The 22,347-nt window shown below is 59.3% G+C and overlaps 1 protein-coding gene across 1 annotated transcript in view; it reads left to right on the top strand.

Moving 5' to 3' along the window:
- Nucleotides 1-19,205: 19,205 nt before the first annotated feature.
- Nucleotides 19,206-22,347, top strand: part of ARHGAP23 (Rho GTPase activating protein 23) — a 40,948-nt gene continuing 37,806 nt past the window's right edge. Inside the window, exons 1-2 of the mRNA XM_065422819.1 lie at nucleotides 19,206-19,287; nucleotides 21,175-21,253. Coding sequence (XP_065278891.1) covers nucleotides 19,221-19,287; nucleotides 21,175-21,253 — 146 coding nt within the window. The 5' untranslated portion in view covers nucleotides 19,206-19,220. The remainder of the gene's footprint in view (nucleotides 19,288-21,174; nucleotides 21,254-22,347) is intronic.

Below are 22,347 nucleotides of genomic sequence, written 5' to 3'. Positions count from 1 at the left end.
GCCACGGCCGTGGTGTGTGCAAAGCTGGCAACGGGCCCAAGGCAGGGGAACCGTTCCTGGGTAGGAGGCCGGGCACTTGGGAGCTGAGGGCAGCGTGTTCCCACATGCGGGACAGGACGAGCCTTTCTACAGCCTGACTGTATTGTCCAGCAGCATGGGGAGAGACAAAGGGGTTTTGTACCCCCTCCCCTTTGCTGCCCCCCCCCCCCGCTCGCTCTTTCTTTCACACATCAAGTAACGAGGCCGAGGGAGGACAGCGCCTGAATTTTAACACCCTCGGCCCATTGCCGGTTCGCTCTCCCATGCCCTCCCGCCTCGAGAGGCGATTTTATTCAGCTGCCGCTCAGGCCGGAGCGCTGGGAATATTAACGAAGCCCCAAGTGGGGGAGGAAGAAGGGCTCGGAAAGGACCCCAGTGATCCTCCGCCCGCGCCGGCTTCTGCCTCCGGCCGTTTGGCCCAGGCCTGTTTGTATGTGGTGGCGATGCGCGGCCAGGCCGGGGCTGCTGGCGGCCTGAGGTGTCTATATAGGTAAAGCAGAGCCTGCCTCTGCGCTGGCTGTAACTACCCAGGGTTCCCGAAACGGGCTCCTGCCGGGTCCCGCGGTACTGGTTTGTGGAGCGAAGTTCCAGGCAGCTGGGCATCCCCTGGAGCGATGGGAGTGGAATGAATCCTACGTGTGTGCCTCTGGCATTGTCCACTGGAAGATCCCAGAGGTTCCCACACGCTAGTGAATCAAGCCTCACTACCCCGTCTCCCTGTGATGGAGTATCGATGCCTCTTCCCATGTTACCGATGGGGAAACCAAGGCACGGAGCTGGGAATGGAACCGAAGGCTGAGATTGTCAAAGCCACCTAGGGGATTTGGATGCTCAATTCCCAGTCATTTGAGCGAGGATTGGGCATGCACAGCTGAGATCTCTGTGCAGACTTCCCTGCCCTCCCCGCCCCCCAGAGAAACATCCTGGGCATTTGTATCCCTGTAGGACGTAGGGACCCAGATGGAGGTTGGGGCCCCACGGGCGGGGCACTCCCTTCCCCGAAGAGCCTCTGGCTGCTGGGATTGTCTGAAAGGAGCAGAGCGCAGAACAGAGGGGCCGAGCCAGCCCCCTCTGGGAGGGGAAGATGGACTCGTCACGACTGAGTGTCTCTTTCTTCTGCCTCTCTGCCTTGGGGAGACTCGGGCAGTGCCAGGTGCTCGCACGCAGTCACTTTATTAAATAGACTTCTGCCCTCCACGCGTTGCTCCCGCCCCCCTGGCAGCATCAGGCCCATCTTCTCTAGGACGCCACCTGCGCCCGCCTGATTGGAGCATTTGCATTCCCCCCCCCCCCCCAGGTTATCGTCGGCAGAGCAGCCGTGTGTTCTGGGGGGCTGCGGGGGCGAGATGGGGGTCCCTTCGGGCCCTGTCTGATGATGCTTTGTTTCAGGGGTGTCCTGTGGGGGGGATTTGTCTCGGCTTATCCCGCAGCGGGAGCTTTTTAGCGCACAGATGCGGCCTGATCAGATATTCGCCTTTTCCGACTGGTTGGACACGCCAGAGGAGAAGGATGCCTGGGAGGCGCTTTTGGCTGAGGGGGGCGGGGGGGGGGGTCTCTAGATGTGGCCTTGATCAGAAGCCACTTCAGCAACCTGCTGGTGCCTCCCACATCCTTCTCCTTTAATCTCTGGTTCTTTTTTCCCCTTTCCCCGTTTCCCTTCCTGGCCTTTCTCTTTTTCTTTCCCTGGCCACTTTGTCTGTCTGTTTCACACCAGTCAAACGCTCCCCGCCGGCTGGAACAGAGAGGGTGCCCTTGATGCTTTCCCCAGCAGCCCTGCCCTCCGATAACCCCTCCTGTCTCCTGCTTCCTGCATTTTTGTTGCTGTTGTGACAAGAGCGAGCCCGGGAGGAATCTGGGTTTGCTGCCGTTCCAGGGCTGTTTTTTTCCCTTCCGAGCGCTGACCCTGGGTGTTACAGCCCCGGAGCGCAGCTGGGTTAGGCCTGCATGATGTGTGGTCGAGTGTCCCACGTTCCTTGTGCCCCATCCCAGACCCCCCTCTGTCTCCTGGCACAATCAACCCCACCAGGCTCTACACAGAGGGACCGGTCGGTATCCAGCTGTTTGTCACATGGCTTGGCTCGCCGTGGCCCATCTCGGTTCGCTGTGCCGGCGCAGCGCGGGCTTGGAGGGTGCTGGGTGGCTGGCACAGGGGGCTATTCAGAGAGTTATCGGGGGGCTTAATCTCACGAGCCGGCCTGAGCCGAAGAAAGGCTCCGTGTTGTGAATGCCCGATAAGGGTTGCGGCCGCAGCGGAGCGTGACGCGCTCGTCTGGAAAGGGAGAGCGTGGAAAGCGCTTTATGCCCTGGATAGATTGCTTGGATCTCGGTCGGGACTGGGAGTCCCGTGGGGGGCAGGAGGCGGCTGGCTCAGTGCGATTAAAATCTGCATCCCCTGCCTGATGGGGCTCTCTGTCTCAGAGCGACCGCCTTAGGGGATGGGGCAGTCCAGCCGTGCCGAGGCAGACAGCACACAATAAAGCCAGACACTAAGGCACAATTTGCACCCAGCGCAGCTTCCTCCTGCTTGGAGCCCGGCTCAGCTGCGTGTGGCTTTGCCTTTCTGCACTTGGGTTCACGCTGGTCACAAGAGAGTGAATCCTCCGTGCAGGCAAAGCCTGGGTGAAAAGCTGAGCCTGGGTGAAGGCATGAGACTAGCTCAGATCCATTCTCTTGGGCACAGGAGTCTGGTCTGGTCTGGTCTGCAAATGTCCCAGATTAAACAGCTTCAAGCCAAGGAGGCGACATGCGATTCCCTCAGCGTCGAGAGCAGGGCTGGGAGTGCCGGCCTCTGCTATTGTGAGCTGGAGCAGCCCGAGATGTCCCTCTGGCTATGGAATTGCCAAGTCCTATTCTATGATAATACTGTGCTCTTCTGTTCTGCCTTTGGCTGAGGCGCTCCTTGTCCTTTAAAACATCCTGTGTATTCAGGCTCGCCTCTCCCCTGCAAGGAAGCTACGTGATCACCCCTCCCCCCATTTACAGGTGGGGAAACTGAGGCATGACGCGATGAATAGAATTGTCTGAAGTGATAAAGGGAGTTTGATCCAGGCACCGGAGCTGAGCCCAGATATCCTGAGTCCCAGCTGTATCCACCAGGCCAGCCTTCCTCTTGAACCGCGATTCTTATCTCCTTCCAGCCCACCCCCTCCCAGCTGCCGACCTCTGTTCCAGTCGTTACAAATCTTCCCCTTTTCCTCCTGTCGGTTTTTCACCTCCACCCCCCAGAATGTTTCACCCCTTCTGCTGTTCGGCCCCAATCCCATTTTGCTGCTACATTTCCTGCGACGGAGCGTGAGCCTGTCAGCCGTGTCTAACAGCTCCGAGTCCGCACCGGCCTGCCTCTTGCGCAGCCATTCACAACAGGGCAAATTTGCACCCACTTTGTGTAGGTTTAACAATGAAAACAATACTGCCTAGCTCTTACATAACACTGTACGAAGGAAGGCAGAATCCTTATCCCTGTTTTACAGATGGGGAAACTGAGGCATAGGGCGTTGTTGTGACTGGCCAGTGGCATAGCCAGGACTAGAGCCCAAGTCTTCTGAGTCTCAGTCCAGTGCTCTACCCACTAGGCTACCCAGGCCAGTGGAGAATGGGGCCCAGCGTGCAGGGCAACGCAGAGTTGGGCCCCAGGAGTAAACTTTTAAAAAGCACCCAAGTGACTAAGCAGCTGAAGTCTCATTTTCCAAAGGGACTTAGGAGCCTGTGACTTGTCTGGGCAGGAAAGTGATTCTGGAATCAGGTAGGGCGCGAGCTGAAAACACTACAGCTGTTCGAGAATAAGTGCGTCCACGTGGGATGTTATTCCACAATAGCTTGGCTGGTCGATTTCCCTGGGTAGACAAGCCCCAAGCTTTCCCATTGAAAGTCAATGGGAGAGAGGCTCCTAAATCACTTAGGGGGCTTTGGCTAATTTTATCCCATCTCTTTGTTTTGTGCGTGTCTCTCTTAGGGGGCAGGGGAAGAGCAATAAAATCATCTCGCAGATGGAAAAGGGGAACGTGGCGGGAGTGGAGTTATCACCACATTTATCTGTCTCGCAAGCCCCGCCAAGCACGACACCCGGTTCTCCTCACCGGATCTCCGAGCCCTTCACAACCTGTAATGGATTTATCCTCACGATGCCCCAGGGAGGCAGGGCAGTGCTGTTGTCCCCACTTTCTCTGTGCCTCGGTTTCCCCTAACTGCGAAATGGGGTTAATGCTACTGACCTCCTTTGTGAAGCGCTTTGAGATCTGCTGATGAAAAGTGCTAGGACAGAGTCTATTATTCATTATAGAGGCAGGGTGGGGGAGCTAATATCTTTTATTGGACCAACTTCTGTTGGGGGAAGGGGCAAGCTTTCGAGGGACACGGAGCTCTTCCTCAGGTCTGGAGAAGGTAACCAGAGCCTCCAAGCTAAATGTAAGGTAGGACTGATTAAGTATGTGGGGTTCACGCACATGCTGTAGGACACCCCTTAAAATGGAGTGGTCAGTTATGTGTTAGCAGGCAGCAGGACGTGTTACCTGGTGTTGTGATGAGCCAGAAAACCAGAGTCTCTGCTGAGTCCATGGTTTTGAGTGGCCGGAGGAGTTATGAATTGACACCCTGGCAGCCTCAGGACACTTATGAGGCCCTGAAGTGGCTGTTTGTTTGCTGGCGCATGCAGGTGGGAGATTTCAGTGGCCTGTTGTATTTCCCGCCGTTGGAAATGGGCTTGGAGTGTTGGTTTATTCCAGTCCTGCAGAGCTCCCAGTCAAGTCCCGCAAATGGGGCAGGAGGAAGGGTTGCAGGATCGGGCCTGTCATTGGAGCAGCTTTGTGGGGACGGGAGGGTTGGGAAGAGGCCTTCCCCATAGGAGGGATCCGTTGGCCAACAGCCACAATCGCCGCAGGGACGGGTCTGCCCTGTAATCTTGTGGAGCCACGTGACGTGCGGCGAGGCCCCATGGAACCAAAAGAGCCTGGGTCCAAGCGGGGGCCCAAAGGTGAAGCATGTCTCTAAAGTACAGCGTGTCGTGTTGCAGAGCTCGGGGAGCGGGAAGGCGGGGCGGCTGGCAGGGGGCCCCAGGGCCTGCAGATTACACCCTGCGCTGCCTCTCGGCATTCCTTTGGTTGGCTGATTGAACGGGGCAGCTCCAGCCGGGCTGTGGCAAGTCTGCTTCCCACACCCTGCTGGGGAGACGGTGCCATCAGACTTGGTAGATCCGCCCCCCCCCCATTTCTCCCTTGGCGTCTTGTTCGGTCTGCCACAGGCAGCCACGGTGCGCTTGGCTTTTTCAGTGGCCCAGACGTCCAACCCATAGAGCGTCTCCCTGTGTGTCTGGTGACCCAGCTGAAAATCCGGCAGCCACCAGCTGGGAGCCGCCGATGGTCCGATCTGGGCGTTGGTCAGAGTCTGCCCGCTGCCGTCAGGTGACAGCACCCTTTATTGTGGGGGGGGGGGGGGATGGCAAGGAGGGGATGGCTGCAGAGCACAGAAGGAGGCGGCCGGCTGCCTGCACGAAGGGAAGGAGGAACTGGAGGCTGCTGCTCCCCAGGCCCTGAGAAGTGGGATCTGCTCCAGGAAGTGTTGAGTGCCAGTGCCCACAGTGATGCCCGCCCCCTGCCCCCTTCCCGGCTTCCCCCATGCTGTGGTTCTCACCAGGGGTGTAATTGGAAGGGGAAGTTTTTTTCATGCTGCCCCTGTCCTAGCAGTTCCCCTCCCCACGGCCTCCCCGGGCTCCAGCACACTGCCTTTGGCCTTCCCCAGCCGCATCCCCCTCCTCACGCTGCCCCGCCGGCTCCCCATTCGCTCCGGGATCCAGTTCAAAAGCCCCTGCCTCGTTCGCCCCTCGGTCCAGCCAGCCACGCAGCACTTGTCTTGCTCTCTCCCCCACTGTCCGTGCACTGGCCTCGTCTCCCTCCAGCTTCACACACGCTCCCGGCAGCCGGTGCAAGAGCCGTCTCCAGCGCAGCTCCTGCCAGTCGGGTCACTTCAGCGATACCGGTCTCGTTACCAGGGTAGACCCCGGCCTCAGCTGTTGATCAGGGTCCTTATGCCGGTGTAGCTATTCCTGTGTGGGAAGGGGAATAAACGAATGTACGGATAGGAATTTCTCTTGGGACATGGAAACTTTTTGACTGTGCCCAGGAGCAGTTCAGGGTGGGAAATATAGATGGGTTTCCTTCCAGGGCCAGTCTTTTTGCTCGACACCTGTATAGCGCCTGGCACAACAAGGCCCTAGTCTTGGATTGGTGTTACCGTGACGCCAACAATGCATCACAATAATGAATTAGCCCCCAGAGGCCCAGCTGCGATCGGGGCCCCGCAGTGCCAGGCGCTGCGGACAGAGGTGAAATGAATTAACCCAGGTCACCCAGCAGGCTGGTACCCCGAGTGCCAGCCCAGTGCCGTAACCACCAGGCCGTCCGTCCTTTCATGGGGCTGACATGGGGGGCTAGGAGGGAAGAACACAGTAATCCAAGTGGAGATCTGCCTTAACCGCTTTCTTCTTGCCCCCCGACAGCCGCCGCTGGGCCGGAGAGATGGGACCTCTCCGAATGACAACGCCCCCCTGGAGGAGCCCTTCCCCTGGGTGGGGCCGAAGACGGTGCTGCTGCGGAAGAGCTCGCAGGGGGGGTTCGGCTTCACCCTCCGACATTTCATCGTCTACCCCCCGGAGTCGGCGGTCCACTCCAATGTCAAGGTAGCACTGCCTGGCTCCGTCAGCCGGGGGGGCATGTCCATTTGGAACGGGCTGGTCACCTGGGAGGAAGACCCCTCCCTCTGCTGAGTACAACGATAGCATTATTTGAGGGGGGTTGGGAGGAGTGGGGAGAGGGCAGCTGTTTTGGGTCCCCATCCTCCCACGACAGGCCTGGATGTTGATCCCTATCAAATTCCCCAGGGTGATTCATGTGGGTGAACGTTACCGGGGTCCCCAAAGGGGAAACAACCCAAATAAGCCAATTTCCCTGGCTGCCTCCCAGCTGTTATATGGTAGCAGCCTCCCTTCAAATTCTGCCTGCTTAAGAAGTCACTGGTTCCCTCCCTCCCCACAGCCTGTGCTGGGCCGGGGGTCTGACTACCTGACCGTGATCCCTCCTGGGAATCTCTGAGTCTCTGCAATCCGATGCACTCAGCTCAGGGTGGTCTCTGGATCCGGTGTGAGCGGCCCACAGCGCTGTCTTCCCTCTGGCCCATGGAGCGTCCTGACTCTCTTGCTCAGACTGTCCATTGCCTTGGCTTGCATCTCTCCCATGTGCTTTGAATTCTGTATATTTCCACTGGGGACAGGCACCCCACAGTCCCCCAGTTTTTTTGCCCTCCCACCCCTCTTAAGACAAAACCCTTGAAATTCCATCTCTCTGTCCCAGGCACTGTCACTCCAAAGTGGCTGGTTTCCCCCTTCCCCCTTCTCTCCCATGGTTCAACCACCCACCCCACATTGCCCTCCATGGATGCTCTCCAGCATCACCCCTGGTTTAAATACCTGCAGAGGCCTTGCATCATGGTGACCTCCCTCTGGCCAAGGTGGACACTGGATGAGCCTGGCCAGGGCCTTGGCTGTAGGCATGCAGGCCTCCTCCCCGGGGCTGAACGTGCTGCATCCATAGCCCTCCCAACTCCCGCCGGCAGGATGCTCTTCTCTGGCTCCAGCCAGCTGGTGGCAGAGAAGATGGCCCCTGACGGTCCAGGGAAGGAAAGCTGGCTTAGATTTCCCCGCACTGTTTGTTCTTTGGTTGTGGAGTGGAAGGGCAAATGGAGGCGAATGGATCCGCTCCAGGCCTGGTGAGAACCATGGTGTCTGGCCAGTGAATGGGGCCACAGCTAAAGGAGAAGCCCCCTCCCCCCAGCTCTCCACCACCAAACGCTACTGCCTTAATGAGAAACCGATGTTCTCTGAGCGGCCACCAGCCCTGCAAACCCACCGCTGCCTGGCGACTCTTCCTGGATGCTCTGCCGGTCTTGCCATAGAATGGAGCGAAATAAATCCCTTAGCTACTCAAGTTGCTGCTGTGGAGCCCATGCCAGAGGCATAGTTGGTTGCCTCAGGACTATTGACCCAGAGGATTTTCCTCCTGCTTGACTGGGGCATTGGCTCATCGGGTCTGGTATCTTTCCTCCAAGAGAGGCTGATGCATGTTGCTTTTGCGGTATCCCCTACCGTGCAATGCCAAGTAGGGGGGAATTCCTTCCTGTTCACTGCCGCCGGCGGAGGCCTCCCTGAAGCATGGCGTTTGCCTACCCAATTGGAGAGAATAACCATACAACCGTCTCCAGCGCTGCTGTTTGACTCCCTGACCCGCTACCGCCTGGAATTGCTGTTGGCCTGGCCCCTGCGGCACTGCAGATGTGGATGGGGACCTTCGCTCGCCTCCCCAGATGTACCACGGCCAAATGGCTGGTGTGTGGGGCGATCCCAGCGACGGGGGCTGGCTTGCTCTGCGATTCCTATCGAGAAGGCTGCTGCGGATCTGGGTGTGCGGGAGCCCGGGGGAGTGTTGCAATGCCCAGCTGGGGAGCCAATCAGCTTCCTCATTCAGGGTTCTGGACCCTCTCCCGTAGCTGTGCTGCTCGCCCCCAGGGATGCATCCCAGAACCCCGTATGCCTGTCCCCAGAAGAGGGAGTTGTGGTGGGGTTTGACTCTGCTTGTAACTGAGCTGTGTGGAAGGGTAGGGAGCCGGGGAGCATCGCAGCCCCCCACCCCCTGCCCAGCTGCTGGCGCCCCCCGGGTTCAGGCTGAGAACTGCACCTTCGGCACACAGTTTAACCCCTTCACCGCTGAACAGCAGGCTAGACAGGCGCAGCCGATGGGCTCCCTTGAAACGGTCCGAGGGACGGGGCCTGCCCTGATGTTCCCTAGCGGGGCGCGTACGCGGCAGCAAATGGCGATTAAAGCAGCCAGCCGGGGCAGGCGATCTGGACGCTTCACCCGGCACAATTCGTGCAAAATAACCCCCGAGTTTCAGGGGAATATTAGTTCAGCTGAGGCCTGGGTGGGGCCAAATTAGTTCTGCCCGTGGAGTGCGGCGGCATTACGGGGGGAGAGCAGGTGTATCCAGCCCCCTGCCATGGAAGGGATCCCCTGCTTGATTCCTAGATTCGCCCCCTTGGACCTTGGGGAGACAGAGTGGGGTGGGGGGGGCACAGCTGATTGCTGCAGCCTCGGGGGTTGGGGAGGAAGAAGAGGTTTCAGTGGCAGAAAATCACAGCAACGCAGGAGCTGCCAAAGCAAAAGCGCCCGAGTCTGCTCTTGTGCCCAGGGCCTGGTGTCTCAAGGGAAGCTGTCGCCCCTCCTCTGCCCCGGGGCCGTGCAGCTGCCCAGTTGCGCAATGCTTCCTTTCGGATCCGGCGCCCCCCGCGCGCCTCCCCTCCCTTCCCAAACGGGGAGCAGCCTCTGCCCTGCAGCGTGAGGATTTGTCGGAACATTTTTTGACCCGACTCCTTCGCTTTGTACAGCTGCCTCTGTTTGTTGGTGGGTGCCCGTAAATCCCCCTGTGCAAATCCCGCCTAACTGTTTGCTTTGCTGAGCGCCGGTGGCGACGAATTCCACAGGTTCGCTACATGCTGCCTCCGGCAGATTGACTGGTAGCAAATTTACAGCTTTTCAGAGTTACTGCCTGTCGGGCGGAGGAGCTCCTTGCTTTGCTGTGGCAGGATGAAGAGGAATGGCGGTTGGTTTCTTCGTTAACCAGTCATTATCTATAAATCATCTCCCACCCAGCTCCTCTCTAACCGAAATAGGACAAGCCTTTTTTATCTCCCCTCCGGGACCTCTTAACAATCCGAGCTGTAAAACCCCAGGGACCACTCAATTCGACTTGGACTGCTCCCGAAAGGTATTTGTGTAAAGAGGAAGGATGATCTTATGGGTCAAGACCCTTGGCTGGTACTCAGGAAACCTGGGGTCAGTTCCTGCCTCTGCCACTGACTCCCTGGGTGACCATGGGTAAGTTGTTTAATCTCAGCCTGCATTCTCCAGCCTGTACAACGGAGAAAGGAAAGATTATTTCCCACCTTCCATCTTGCCTGCTTAGATCATAAGCTCTCATTGGAAGGAGCTGTCTCTTGCTGCATTTGTAGACCCTCTTCCACCCCCGCCCTGAGCTCGGTTGGGGCCACTAACCTCTGCTATAGTTAACAACATGTAGAATACATGCCTAGTTCGTGCATGAAGGTATTTACAGCTTTGGCGTGTAAGCCAGGCGGCCGCGGGCACGTGCCCAGTTGCACATGGGGCACGCCGTGGTTTTCCCATGTCGTTTTGCAGCCGCTCCAGGGCCTGGAGTTCATTTTGTGGTCGACACAGGACCTGGCCCCAGATCCATGGCTCATATTTGCCCCTCTCCGCTCTGTCCTCGGTTTGACTGCCACCCTCCGCCCCACAGGTGGCTGCGTTTCGCTGGTGCTGTAGGGTAGGTACTTGCCATGAAATCTGCCCGAAGAACCCGCTCCAGCGGCTGACCTGATTGGGTGGAGGTGGAGTGGGACGGTACCTCCCTGTGTTTGGGGCAGATTGCCTTACGCGGGCAGCTGGTAAAATACTCCAGGATGAACATCTGCCAACTTGGAATTTCATTGGCTGGAGACGTGAGACCCTTTGGGGTGGGGAGCATTTAATGACGGAGGTACACGCAGGGCTTTATCATGGCTGCTCAGGACCGGTTCCTTCGCTAAGTCATTTCCTCCCCCTGGCCGCCCGACTTGTTTTGGGAATCAAACAGCATCTTGTCTCCAGGTGGCCTTTGATCTTTCCACCACGTATTTGCAGACTTCGAAACGTCTGACAATAGCACCCAACTGTTAGCCCCTTTCCCCGTCCTGCTCCACGATGGATGTGAGGAGCCCGTTAAAACGGAGCTTTGTGTGACGGCAGCATCTGGAGTCGTCTGACGTTGAGATGTGTCCCTCGGCTGCATCGGGGAACGTGTGGCAGCGAGACAGGACTGCGGTACCTCAGCACCAAATCCTGAAGCCTCCAGCACAGAGACCTGGCTCTCTAACCTCTGCTGTGTGCGGAACCGCGACGCGACTTCCCAAAGCACAGGGCCCAAGAACCCCCTCGGCTGTATCCCAGCCCAGGACCTGAAAACCTGCATCCAGAAACTCTGACGCCGAGCCCTGGCTGCATCCGGGAGCTGTTCAGAAATCCCTTCCCCAGACACAGGCCTGCTTTTCTCCTGCTGCATGACAGGGCTCCGACGTGGGCCTGACTCCTGTCTGCCTTTCCCCGGGGCGGCCTGGTGCAGAACTGGCAGCATAAGTGCGACGAGACCAGCCGATAACTCCCTTCTGTGTGGGACCGTGGCCTGGCCGCTTTCCCCTCCACCCTCTTTCCCAGCACTGCCGAGCTGTCCCAGCAAGTGGCACGGATCCCAGGCACCGAGGGGCCTGTCCTGAGCAACCCCCAACCCCAGCACTGTTTGCTGACGGCAGTTTCATTCGGATTCAGCGTCTGGCCTGGAACTGCTGACCAGGCGGGACTCAGCATTGCGGCTGGAGCCAGCGCCTTTGTCTGGGTCACTTTGGAAAGGAAAAGCAGGTTTCTGCCAGGCCCGTTCAAAGGCTGCTTGGGGTCTGGAATCGCTTGGATTCTCTCTCCTCTCTTCTGTGCAGTGTCCTTCAGACAAAGGGGGACCTGTCTTGAAGAGCCCGGTGACCCCTGGGGCACTCCATCCTTAGAGGTTTTTAAGGCCCGGCTTGACAAAGCCCTGGCTGGGATGTTTTAGTTACAGATTGGTCCTGCTTTGAGCAGGGGGTTGGACTAGATGACCTCCTGAGTTCTCTTCCAACCCTAATCTTCTGAGAGTCCATGCAGCCCCCTGCCTGACTCTGTAGTGCCCCCAAGGTTCCCCCACCCCCATCTCCAGCTCTCGTCACGCCACTCTCTGAGTCGCTAGTGGGGTTTATCCTCGCCGTGCCCTGTGCTAGCCTCATTGTCCAGCTGGGGGAGCGAGCCCCAGGGTAGGTTCAGTGACTTGCCCAGGTCTCCTGAGTCCCAGCCCAGTGCCTGATCCACTCGATCATCCTCCCTACTTCTTGCACAGGGTCTCACTTTTGCCTCCCTTCCCACACGCGGGCACCGTGGAGTGTCCCCCCCTCACCCCGCCACTTTCCTGCCCACACTAAAAATATAAGTCGCCCCAACTGTGCAAAATGGGCCTGGAAATGTACCAGCCCAAGCACCCAATCTCCTTGCCCGCCATCCCTGGATGCCAATAGGTGCAAAAGGGGGGTGGGTGTTTTACTCGCCCGTAAGTAACACCGATGACACCTCTCCTACTCTCCCTGGGTGAGCAGATCCTTTCCCAGGCTGCTGTAACCAGCTCCCACCCATCCAGAAACCTCCATCCGGCCTCCTTTCTGCCTCTGCATTTCTTGAAGCATCACAGGGCTCCCCGACCTTGCTTCCCGCAAGCGCCCAGGAGGGAGGTGTGATCCTGTCTAGGGCAGGTGCAGAACAACGCCAGAGGATGTCGTGAAGGCCAAGACTATACCAGGGTTCAAAAAAGAACTAGATAAGTTCATGGAGGATAGGTCCATCAATGGCTATTAGCCAGGATGGGCAGGGATGGCGTCCCTAGCCTCTGTTTGCCAGAAGCTGGGAATGGGTGACAGGGGATGGATCACTTGATGATTCCCTGTTCTGTTCATCCCCTCTGGGGCACCTGGCATTGGCCACTGTTGGAAGACAGGACACTGGGCTAGATGGACCTTTGGTCTGACCCAGTCTGGCCGTTCTTATGTAATGAGCGTAGGGCCTAGTGATGAGAGGATCGGGAAGCACCCGGGATCCCCGGGCAAGGGAGCCCAAGTTAGGCCTGGAAAGAGCAGGAGGGAGCTTTGCACCCCGGGATCAAGGCCATGAATTGGGGGCTGGTGCTTGGCAGAGGGACCCGTGAATTGATCAGGGATGCTCCAGGCGTAGGGTCCCCCCGGTGGTGCTCGGAGCGAAGGGCAGCTGTTCCCGGGATCAGAACCAGTTTGGAAAGCAGCAACGCAAGGCGTGGAAATGCAGCTTGTTCCACAGCCGCCGGCTCTCGGGTGGTGGGAAGGGGGGGTGGGGAGCCAGGCCCCAGGCCAGACCTGGGGGGCAGGTTTCGGTGGAGCTGACTCAGCAGGGAGTGAGACAGGAGCTCTGCATTCCACGCCGCGCCGGCATCACACCTTTCCGTGCCGCGGGGGAGCCAAACCCCCCCTGCCCCCTGGGTTGCCCGGCCTGGCACAAGAGCCAGGGCAGGCTGGAGGGGAGGGGAGAAGCAGGGTGGGGCTGCGGAGGAGGAAGCCTTGGGCTTAAGGGAACTTTCCCATCCCACTCCCTTCCCGCGGCCCCAGGAGTTCGGTAGCTGGGGGTGTTTGTATCCCCCCCCACTCGCCAGCTCCGCTGCTTTGACTGAGCAGTTCGGGGAGAGAGCTGCCACCTCGATGACCCCATCCAGCTGGGCTTGGAAAAACTCCTCCCCCTCGGGTTCGGGGAGGGGGGGGCTTCTTCCCCTTCCTTCTCCCCACCCCTGTGCAATCGCAGGTCTCTCCTCGCGCCGAGAGTCCCCCGGGCTGCAGGATGGGACGGCGTGTCCAGGCTCCCCTGCCTGGACGCTGATCAACCTGTGCCCCCCAGCCAGGCGGGGATCCCAATGTGGGACCTACCTGCCACGGTCGCAGGCTGCATGTCCTGACAGGGCCCTGCCCCCCACTTCCCCGCTTCCCATTGACCCGGAGCTGTGGGTTAACGTGGGGAATCCTGGCATGTGACTCTTGGCAGCTTGTCCCCAGCTCATGACCTCCAGGCGACCTAGAAAGTGACATTCAGGGGAGCCCAGCAGAGCTGGAGTCTAAGAAGTCTCGGGTGTACCTTGGAGCATCCCCCCAATGTCAGCCTCTGACTGGGACCAGCTGGGGTCAAGCCATGATCAGAAACATCAGCTCTGAGTTCGGAGGGATCCCCCCCCCCCCGAGCTCCCAGCCCATCCCCACGTCTGTCTCCCAAAATCCAGACGCCTCCTTCGCTCCCCCCTCCCAGCTCCAGATCTTGTCAGCTCGCGTCGTGCCATAAATAACGCAGCACCGCGAAGACGGCCCCTCTGGCCGAAACCGGCACGTGGCCTCCCGCGATTCTCCCTGGATAATCATTACAGCACTAAATATAGCCACGCTCGCAGCTCGGGACCGGCCTCCAGAGAGCATCACCGGAGCGGCGCTTCCGGAGGGGGGAGACTTTCAGCCCCCTGTGGCGGGGCACTCCCCTTCCCTCTGCCAGCCCCTCTGTTGGCGTGGACGCTGTGCCTGGTGATTAGGGTGGCACCATCAGCTTTCTTCCGAGCCGCCCGGCAAGGTTTTGGCCCTTGTAACCCGGGGTCGCTGCCTCCAGATCGCCCCCTTATGGCACGGGGCGGCCCTGCAGCACCCAGCCCTCAGTTTCCCTTCTCGGGTCTTCACAAGAACTCTGCAACCCAAAATACTTCACAAGGTTCCGTCTGGTGTATTGAGTCCTGGCAACGATGTCTCCCCCCGCTGCCCCCCCTCCACCCCCCCCCCAAAAAGGAATTCAAACCAAACCCACCGGGTCACACCTCGGAGCAGCAGGCCAGGCCCTCCCTTCGCTAGCATCTCCCCATATGTGTCTCCCCTGCTGTCTCAGAGACGTCTGCAGTGCCATAAAAACCCCGCGGCGTCAGTCTCAGATCCCAGGTTAATTGGCTCGGCCTGCGGGGCTGTTCGCATTTGGGCTGCGGCTGGACCCGCCCCCCTCGTGAGGTGTCAGAGCCCTGGCCCGAACGTCTATACTGCTATGTATAGCCCCGATCGCTCCTCGGAAGCCCTTCTGCTTCCCTTGCTCGTTGTCACGTTGCCCATCTTGGATTCCCGTCTGACGGGACGCGGGAGAGGGCTCAGAGCCTGCCTCCCCCGGCTGTCGGAAGCTGGTAGCTCACCAAGAGCAGGGAGCTCGTCTCCTGGGGACGGAGTGGGTGGGATTTGCAGTGCTGCCTGGGGGATTTAGACACCCAGTCCCCATTCAGTTTAATGGGAGCTGGGCGTCCAAATCCTTTAGGCTGCTTTGCAGATTTTTCGATTGCTCTGCAGTGACCCCTTTGGCTGACTTGGGAATGGCAGGCAGGGGACAGGGAAACAGGGTACCCCAAAGGGCTCAGGGGGAATGTCTATTTCCCCAACCTACCGGTCCTTCCCAGCCCACGACGGTGCCTTGATTGGTCCGGGCGGCTCTATCCCTCATTGCCTCTGCTCCAGACCCAGCCAATCCTGATGGGGTTGAATTGGCACCTTCTGTTTCCCTCCGGCAGTGCCAGCTGCCCACGGCATCCCACAGCGATCACCCCAATCGCACCAGGGTCGCCCCTCTTGACACAGGCTCCTGTTGTGGGGTGAGAGGATTTACCCTTGCGGTGGGGGCCCAACTTTACGTTCCACCCAGGGGCCGGCAGAGGCTACTCCAGGGATCCCCGATCATGGTGCCCCGCCCCCCAACTCCTGGAGCGGCGCTGACCCCTTATGGGAGAGAGGAGATTACAGCTTCATTCTCCAGCAGGGCCCTGGGTGAGCAGAGCCCACAGCCCGGTGGCCCCAGGGGGCTGTGATTGTTTCTTCCGGGGAACAGGAGAGCCGAGTTTGCACCCACCCTCCCGGCAGCTGTAGGACCGGATCAGGGCTTCCTCTGAGGCCGTCAGAAAGGGCAAACCTGCCGTGGCGCTCTCCCCTTGGCTAGTCCCCCATGGCCGGAAGCTGGGATGGCCATTATACAGTCGCTGTGAGGGAGAATAAACCCCTCCCTCTCGCTCCCCCCCCCCCACTGAGCTGGATGTGCTGACGCCCAGGGAGATCCTGTGTCAAGAGTTAATTTTACCCTCTGGGCAGTCCGGGCGGCAGAGGGAGGATAAGAAGGCACCAGGTCACTTTGCTGGTGTTTCGGTGCCCCAGAGGTTACCCGTGCTCCCTGCTGCCGGGTTTCCCCCCCTTCGCGTTAATCAACCGTCCCGAGGGATCTGCCCCTCTCCCCGCTCTTTCGGACTCCTCCAAAGCCTCTGTGACATTGGTCTCTCTCTCTTCCCTGTGCAGGAGGAAGAGAATGGAAACCGAGGAGGTAAGCACCCATCTCTGGCACCCTGCCGCCTGTATCGTCTATGCACATGCGTGCGTGCGTGTGTGTGTGTGTCCCCGTGTGGCCAGACACGTATGGATGTCCGTGTGTGAAAGGGAGCCGATTGGTGCTCTGGCCTGCGTTACCGACCAGCCCACACTCAGTACCTCCCCGCCAGGGAAGTGACTGCAGACGACGGTGGTTTGCGAAATGCATCAGGCTGTTGAGCAGCGGGTCAGGGAGGGGGGATCTTTCCAGCACGGCCGAAGTTACCCGGCTCCCCTCAGTGTGAATGGCCAGCCGCTGAAATAAACCTAGGCCTGAGCTGAACCGGCTCAGCGATTGAGTGGCAGCTCCGTCGCACTCAGAGATGGACAAGCTGGGCACCCCCAATGCCAAGGGAGGCTGCCCTGCCTGCTGGGGCGATCTCAGGCCGTGCAGGAGGAAGCCCGTGTAGAGATGCTGTGGTACGATCCCCCTAACATCCCAGCCATTCGGGGGCTCTGTCCCCTTCCCCCGCTTACTAGCGATTACATTATTCATCCCCGAATCCGTTAGGTGATGCCCCATTGGCAATACCTAGATCTGCAGCTTGGGCACTTCCCCACAGCTCCGCCCCTAGCTAGGACCTTCCCAACTAGATCCCAGCCCCAGCTGGTTCTCCCACCTCCCCCGGCTGCCCGGATGCTCTTCGTTGGCTCCGGCTGTGTGCCAGCCGCAGACCGGGTGCTCCTGGGAAGGGATAAAGCTGGTTTCGGTGCTGTTCATCCCTCCCCAGGCTGGGAACTGTGACTTGCCCTAGATTTACAGCATTTCCCCTCAGGGAGGCTGTGCTAATGCCAAGCTGGGGACATTTTGGTTTGGGGGGATCGGAGGGTGCAAAGCGACTCCCTCAGCCTGCTGGCGGGTGCTTTGGGTGCACGTCACTGGCTTTCGCCTTGTTTGTATCTGGATTCTAGGCCGCAGTTTCTTGGTGTCTTGCCCCAGCCAAGAGCCCAGCAGCTGCCCTGGGGGTTACAGTGCAAGACAGGCCCTCTGGCTCCCAGCCCCCGTCGTGTCGTGTCTGAGACAAGCGTAACGCTTGGGCAGTGGGCTAGCAACTGTGAGAGTCAGGCTGCCCGGCTCTGCGGCTGCTCACCCGGCCGGAGCCAGGCTGAGTCTTGGGCTGGGCCCTCCCTGGCCGCAGCTCCGCCGGTGCTCTCCGATGTGACTGGCAGCCCCTCCGCCAGCCTTCCTGTCATGGGGCCCATCTGCAGCTCTGGTCTGTGGTCTCCCCTGCTGTTCCACTCTTGGGCTCCCCCCGTGCACAGCTCTGCAAATACTTCTCAGCCCCAACACCCAGCCTCCTTCTGCTGTTCCTATTCTGGGCACCCCCAAACTCCCACAGCTCCGTCCTCAATCCCGACCCGCAGCCCCTTCTGCTGCTCTGCTCCTGGGTCTCCCTCGCGTCTCTCCCAGTGCACCTCAATTCTGTTCCTGTCCCGAGCTCTCCCCCTCCTCACCCCTAGCTCTGGGGATGATCCACCTCCATCCTGGCCTACAGGGGTGCCCAGCCTGGCGCTGCCCCCCAGCCTGTCCTGCAGCACCCATGCTCTGAGGCCTCTCCCTGCACAGGGATCGCCAGCCCTGCAGAGTCACGGGGCGGGGGGGTGGGATTGGCCTTGTAGACAGATCCCAGACCAAGCTCCGATCAGGGCCCTAGAGGTGTACAAGTGTCCGTGCCTGAGTGGCGTCTGCTGAGGCCCAGGGGCATAGCGGGGGGAGCGCGGGCGCTCCCGGGAGGGCACCTGGACGTGGGGAGGAGCCGTGACTTAGTTACCGAAGCTGCTCTTGGCTTGGCTTTGTGCAGAGGACAGGTCTGAAGCCCAGCACCCAGCCTGCACCTCCAGGCTGGAGTTGAGTTAACCGGATCTGATGCAGTCAGAACGGATAGCCACACGCCGGGCTTGATGGAGAACTTCCAGCTCTGGCCCCTCGCTCGACTCCAGCCCTGTGGGGAGGGGACTGGCTGCAGATGAAGCACGTCTGGAGGCTGGAGGGGGGCCCAGGTGATGGAGCAGGGCGCACACAGGTTACTCCTCAGGCACATCCCCTGCCCCTTCCTGCTCTGCCGTTCCCTGCCCATAACCCTGAACCACCCACAGCCTCTTGCTGTGACAGCAATCCCTTGCGGCCAAAGGATTGTGGGATGGGGTGGGTCGTGGCAAAAAATCGGGGCTGGGGGTTGGGTCCCAGGTGGGGAGAGGCTGAGAACCACCAGTTGAAGAGGGGCTGAAACCTTCCTTCCCTCACGCCCAGGAGGACCTTGTCCCACGAGGGGGACACGTGCTGCCCGCTCTCAGATAATGTACGTCGCCCGAGGACCAGATTGTTCCTCTGGGTCCTGGCCTTTGAGGTCTGTGTTTGCCGGCGTGGAGCTGCAGTGCTGGAACCTGCTGGTGGTTGTTTTAATTGCAGTGTGTGTTCTATGTGGCTCTGGCAGTGCGTGTGTGTAGCCAGTGTGTATGCATGTGAGTGTCTTGTGTGTGTATGACTTGTGTGTGCGCTCAAGCACATGATACTGTGTGTATGTATCCAGTACACACGAGCGTGTGTGTATCCAGTGTGTGTGCGCTCATGCATGTAGCTCTCTGCGTGTGTAGCCAGTACACTCGAGCGTGTGTGTGTGTATCCAGTGTGTGTGCATGTAGCTCTCTGCGTGTGTAGCCAGTACACACGAGCGTGTGTGTGTGTATCCAGTGTGTGCGTGCGCTCATGCACATAGTTCTCTGCGTGTGTACCCCGTACACATGAGCGTGTGTGTGTGTATCCAGTGTGTGTGTGCACTCATGCACGTAGTTCTCTGCGTGTGTAGCCCATACACATGCACGTGTGTGTGTATCCAATGTGTGTGCTCATGCATGTAGTTCTCTGCGTGTGTAGCCCGTACACACGAGCGTGTGTGTGTGTGCGCTCATGCACGTAGTTCTCTGCGTGTGTGTGTCCAGTGAGCACGCGTGAGAGTATACAGCATATACCCATCTTTCCCGTGAGGGACCCACCTGGTGCCGAGCTCTGGTCTCTGACGCCCTTTCCCGTCCCTTTCCCGGCGCAGGTCCCCAGCGGAGCCGCCTGGAGCCCATGGACACCATCTTTGTGAAGAATGTGAAGGAAGATGGGCCTGCGCACCAGGCTGGCCTCCGCACAGGTGAGGGAGCCCCCCACTGGGTACCACGCACCCCACTGGGTGGGGGCGACCTGGGGACTGTCCTGGGAAAGCCAGTGGCAAAGTGCTCCTGGCGGGGATTGAAATCCAATGGACTGAGGGCTCACATGGGAAACAGACCGAAAAACCCTTCCAGTGAATTCAAATGCTTGGTAAACAGCTGGGGGTGAACAGGGCTTTGTTAAAGATTCAAACCCACGTTCTGGACTGGGGTCTCTAGGGTTACACCCCTTGACATTGCTGGGGTCTCTAGGGTTACAAACAAGCAGGCAGAAAACAATCTTTAGGCCAAATCAAGGCACAAATTCAGTGCCTGCCCTGTCTGTCTGCAGGGGCCCAAGGGACAAATCTGGCAGGCGCCTGTCGGCAGAGCGCAGGGCATGAGCTGAACCCCACTGAATACCAGGGGAGGCGCCGATGGAGGTGGGAGCAGAGAGGGAAGGAGACTGGCACTCCGTGTATTAGCAGCGAAGCCATTTCACGCAGAGGAGCAGGAGAGAAGCTATGATTCCTCCTAACTCCAGCGAGTCCTGCCAGCCTCCCTCCTGCGTGTCTCTTAGCTCCGTTCAGCTGGGGGGGGGAACTGGTGGTGGAGCCGGGGCCAGAGCCAGCATCGCTTCTCAAGCGGTAATTAACTAATGGGGGGTGGGGAGTGGAAGTGCATCCTGGGTGCACGGGACATGGCTGGGGCTTTCACTGCAGATCCCCTCACGGGTCCGTAGTCCCTGACTCCACCCAGATGTCACCTTCTCAACCCCTTCCATGCTCTTCTTCGCTGTGTGCCAGCCACGTAGCCATCCTGCAGCGCCCGGGGGTGTGCCCCTGCCATCCGGCAGCGGGCTGAAAGGGGAAGCTTGTTCACTAGCCAGCAGTGGGGAAGCTAGCTGTGCCACGTTAGGGTGAAAATCTCCCCCTCCATGGGGGGCGTTGGGGCAAAGGGTCCCTCCGGGCCTCTCGACTCTGAGCGAGCTCACTGCCTGAAAAGAAGGGGAGTCGCCGTAGCCCGGTGGCAGCAGAACCTAGGGAACCCCATAAGAGAACCTCACTGGACAGGCCTCGCCTCACAGCTCACAGCCTGGGGGAAAACGTCCTTGTCCTTGTGTGACATTTGTCCATACGACGTCCTGTCCGCCCGAGTGGATCGTTCGCTCCAGGCTGTGGCTAGGGGCAGAGGGAAGGGGCTTTCTCTCTCTCCTCCCACCTTGCCCATTGCTCTATCCTACGAGCTCTGAAAGCAGTTGTCTGCTGCCACCATCAGCTGGTGCCCACACGGAGCAGCGCAGGGGCTGGCACTTTTGGGCCCCCAGGTGTTGGTGGCGACAGCAGTAACCGTTCTGCCAGCGCTCAGGGTGGGGATGGCATGTGCCCGGCTAAAATGACCAGGCAGTAAACCGGAAGGAAGGCGCTGAGTGTTGTGTCCTCTGGGCCAGACGTCAGCTGGCACGAACCTGGGGCGCTCCCTTGTCTTCGGCGGAGCAGTGCCGAGTGAGGCCAGGCGAGGGTCCCGCCCTGCCGGGGCTCCCTGGCCCAGCCGCTGAACAGGGTTCGCTCGTGAACAGGGACAGGGCTGCAAAGGGGACGGGTCGTCTGCCCAACGGGCTGAGGCGGGAGAGCAGTCAGAGAACAAGCCAGCTCCGTGTGCGCAAAGGCAAGAACGATTATCAGCGTCATTGCTGGGGACGGGGGGGGCTCTCTTAACTCCACTGCCCCTCCTCCTGCGAGGTGCCGAGTGCCCCCACGGGTAGCGGCACGCTATGGGCGGTAGCGCACGTTGCTATGGTTACCGCCATAACCATAGCTGTGCTTGCTCCCGGTTGGCTAGCTCCTCTCCCATTCACGCGTGGACCCGCGGTTATGTTCCCTCTGCAGGAGATCGGCTTGTCAAGGTGAACGGGGAGAGCATCATCGGGAAAACCTACTCCCAGGTCATAGCGCTGATCCAGAACAGGTGAGAGCATGCTTGTGCCACAGGGTGGGGGGCCGGATACGCCCTAGGGCGAGACTGCTGGCTGAGACGAAGTGCCCCCTGGGGGCTCAGGCCAAAACGTTCACACTCAAATCCGCCATCCAGGCCCAGATCCTCAAAGGTGCGTGGGCGCCTAACTCCCAGTGGGGCCAGTGCTAATCGGGTGCCTAAACACCTTGGAGGAGCTGGGCCCTAGGCCAAGCTTTTCCAAAGTGACGAGTGATTTTTGGGTGGCCACCTTGAGACGCCCCAAGGGGCCTGATTTGCATGAAGTGCTGAGGTCCTGTCCCAGGAAGGTGGTTCCCCATCGCCAGGCACTTGGGAAAAAGCCACTTATTTATGTGCCCCAGTATGGATTGCTGGCGGGTGCCGGATCGGCTGCCGTTCTCGCCCTCCGGCGGGTGTGGGCGCTGCTGCCCACGTAGCTGGGACACCACTAGGGCAGCTTAATTCCCCGACTCCTTTGCCCTAAGATGTTGCCTGTGGCGGTGCTGGTGAAACCTGACGTGACAACGAACCAGCCAGATTTGGGGCAACCCTGCTCCTCTTCTCGCCGGGGGGCCAGGGGCGCGGGTCGGCGCAGAAGGGAGTTGCAGCGTTTCAGTCTGTCCAGCGCTGAGTTGATGGATGTGGAAGAATTTCCTACCTCCCCTTCATTCTCACGCGCTCCCTCACACACCGAAAAGGGAAGAAAGAAGCCAGTGTGTGTGTGTGTCTGTCTCTCTTTGGAGCTGGGATTTAATTAATGACCTGGATTTGTGTGTGTTGCACTCTGTCTGTAACTACTGATTAGATAGGGGAGATAGAGGGGCAAACCTGACCGCGATAGCTCCTAAATATAGCACCTGGGGAACGAACCAAATGAAAGTGATCTGGATACGAACTAAATATAAGATATGGCCCTGGGTGCTAAATGCATTTGGAAAAATACCCGGTGGCAGTCAACAGGGGAGGGGAATGGTGGGGGCTATATGCTGTCGACTGGCTCTCAAACTGAAATGGGTTTTCCTGGGGGTTTGTTGCAGTTTCTTGCCATGGCTTGCGCTTTTCGCTAGTTGAGAAAGAAATAAGCAGCC

The sequence above is a fragment of the Emys orbicularis genome, chromosome 25 (genome assembly GCF_028017835.1).
Source record: "Emys orbicularis isolate rEmyOrb1 chromosome 25, rEmyOrb1.hap1, whole genome shotgun sequence".
Lineage (NCBI taxonomy): Eukaryota > Metazoa > Chordata > Testudines > Emydidae > Emys > Emys orbicularis.
This window is presented reverse-complemented; position numbering and strand designations above follow the sequence as displayed.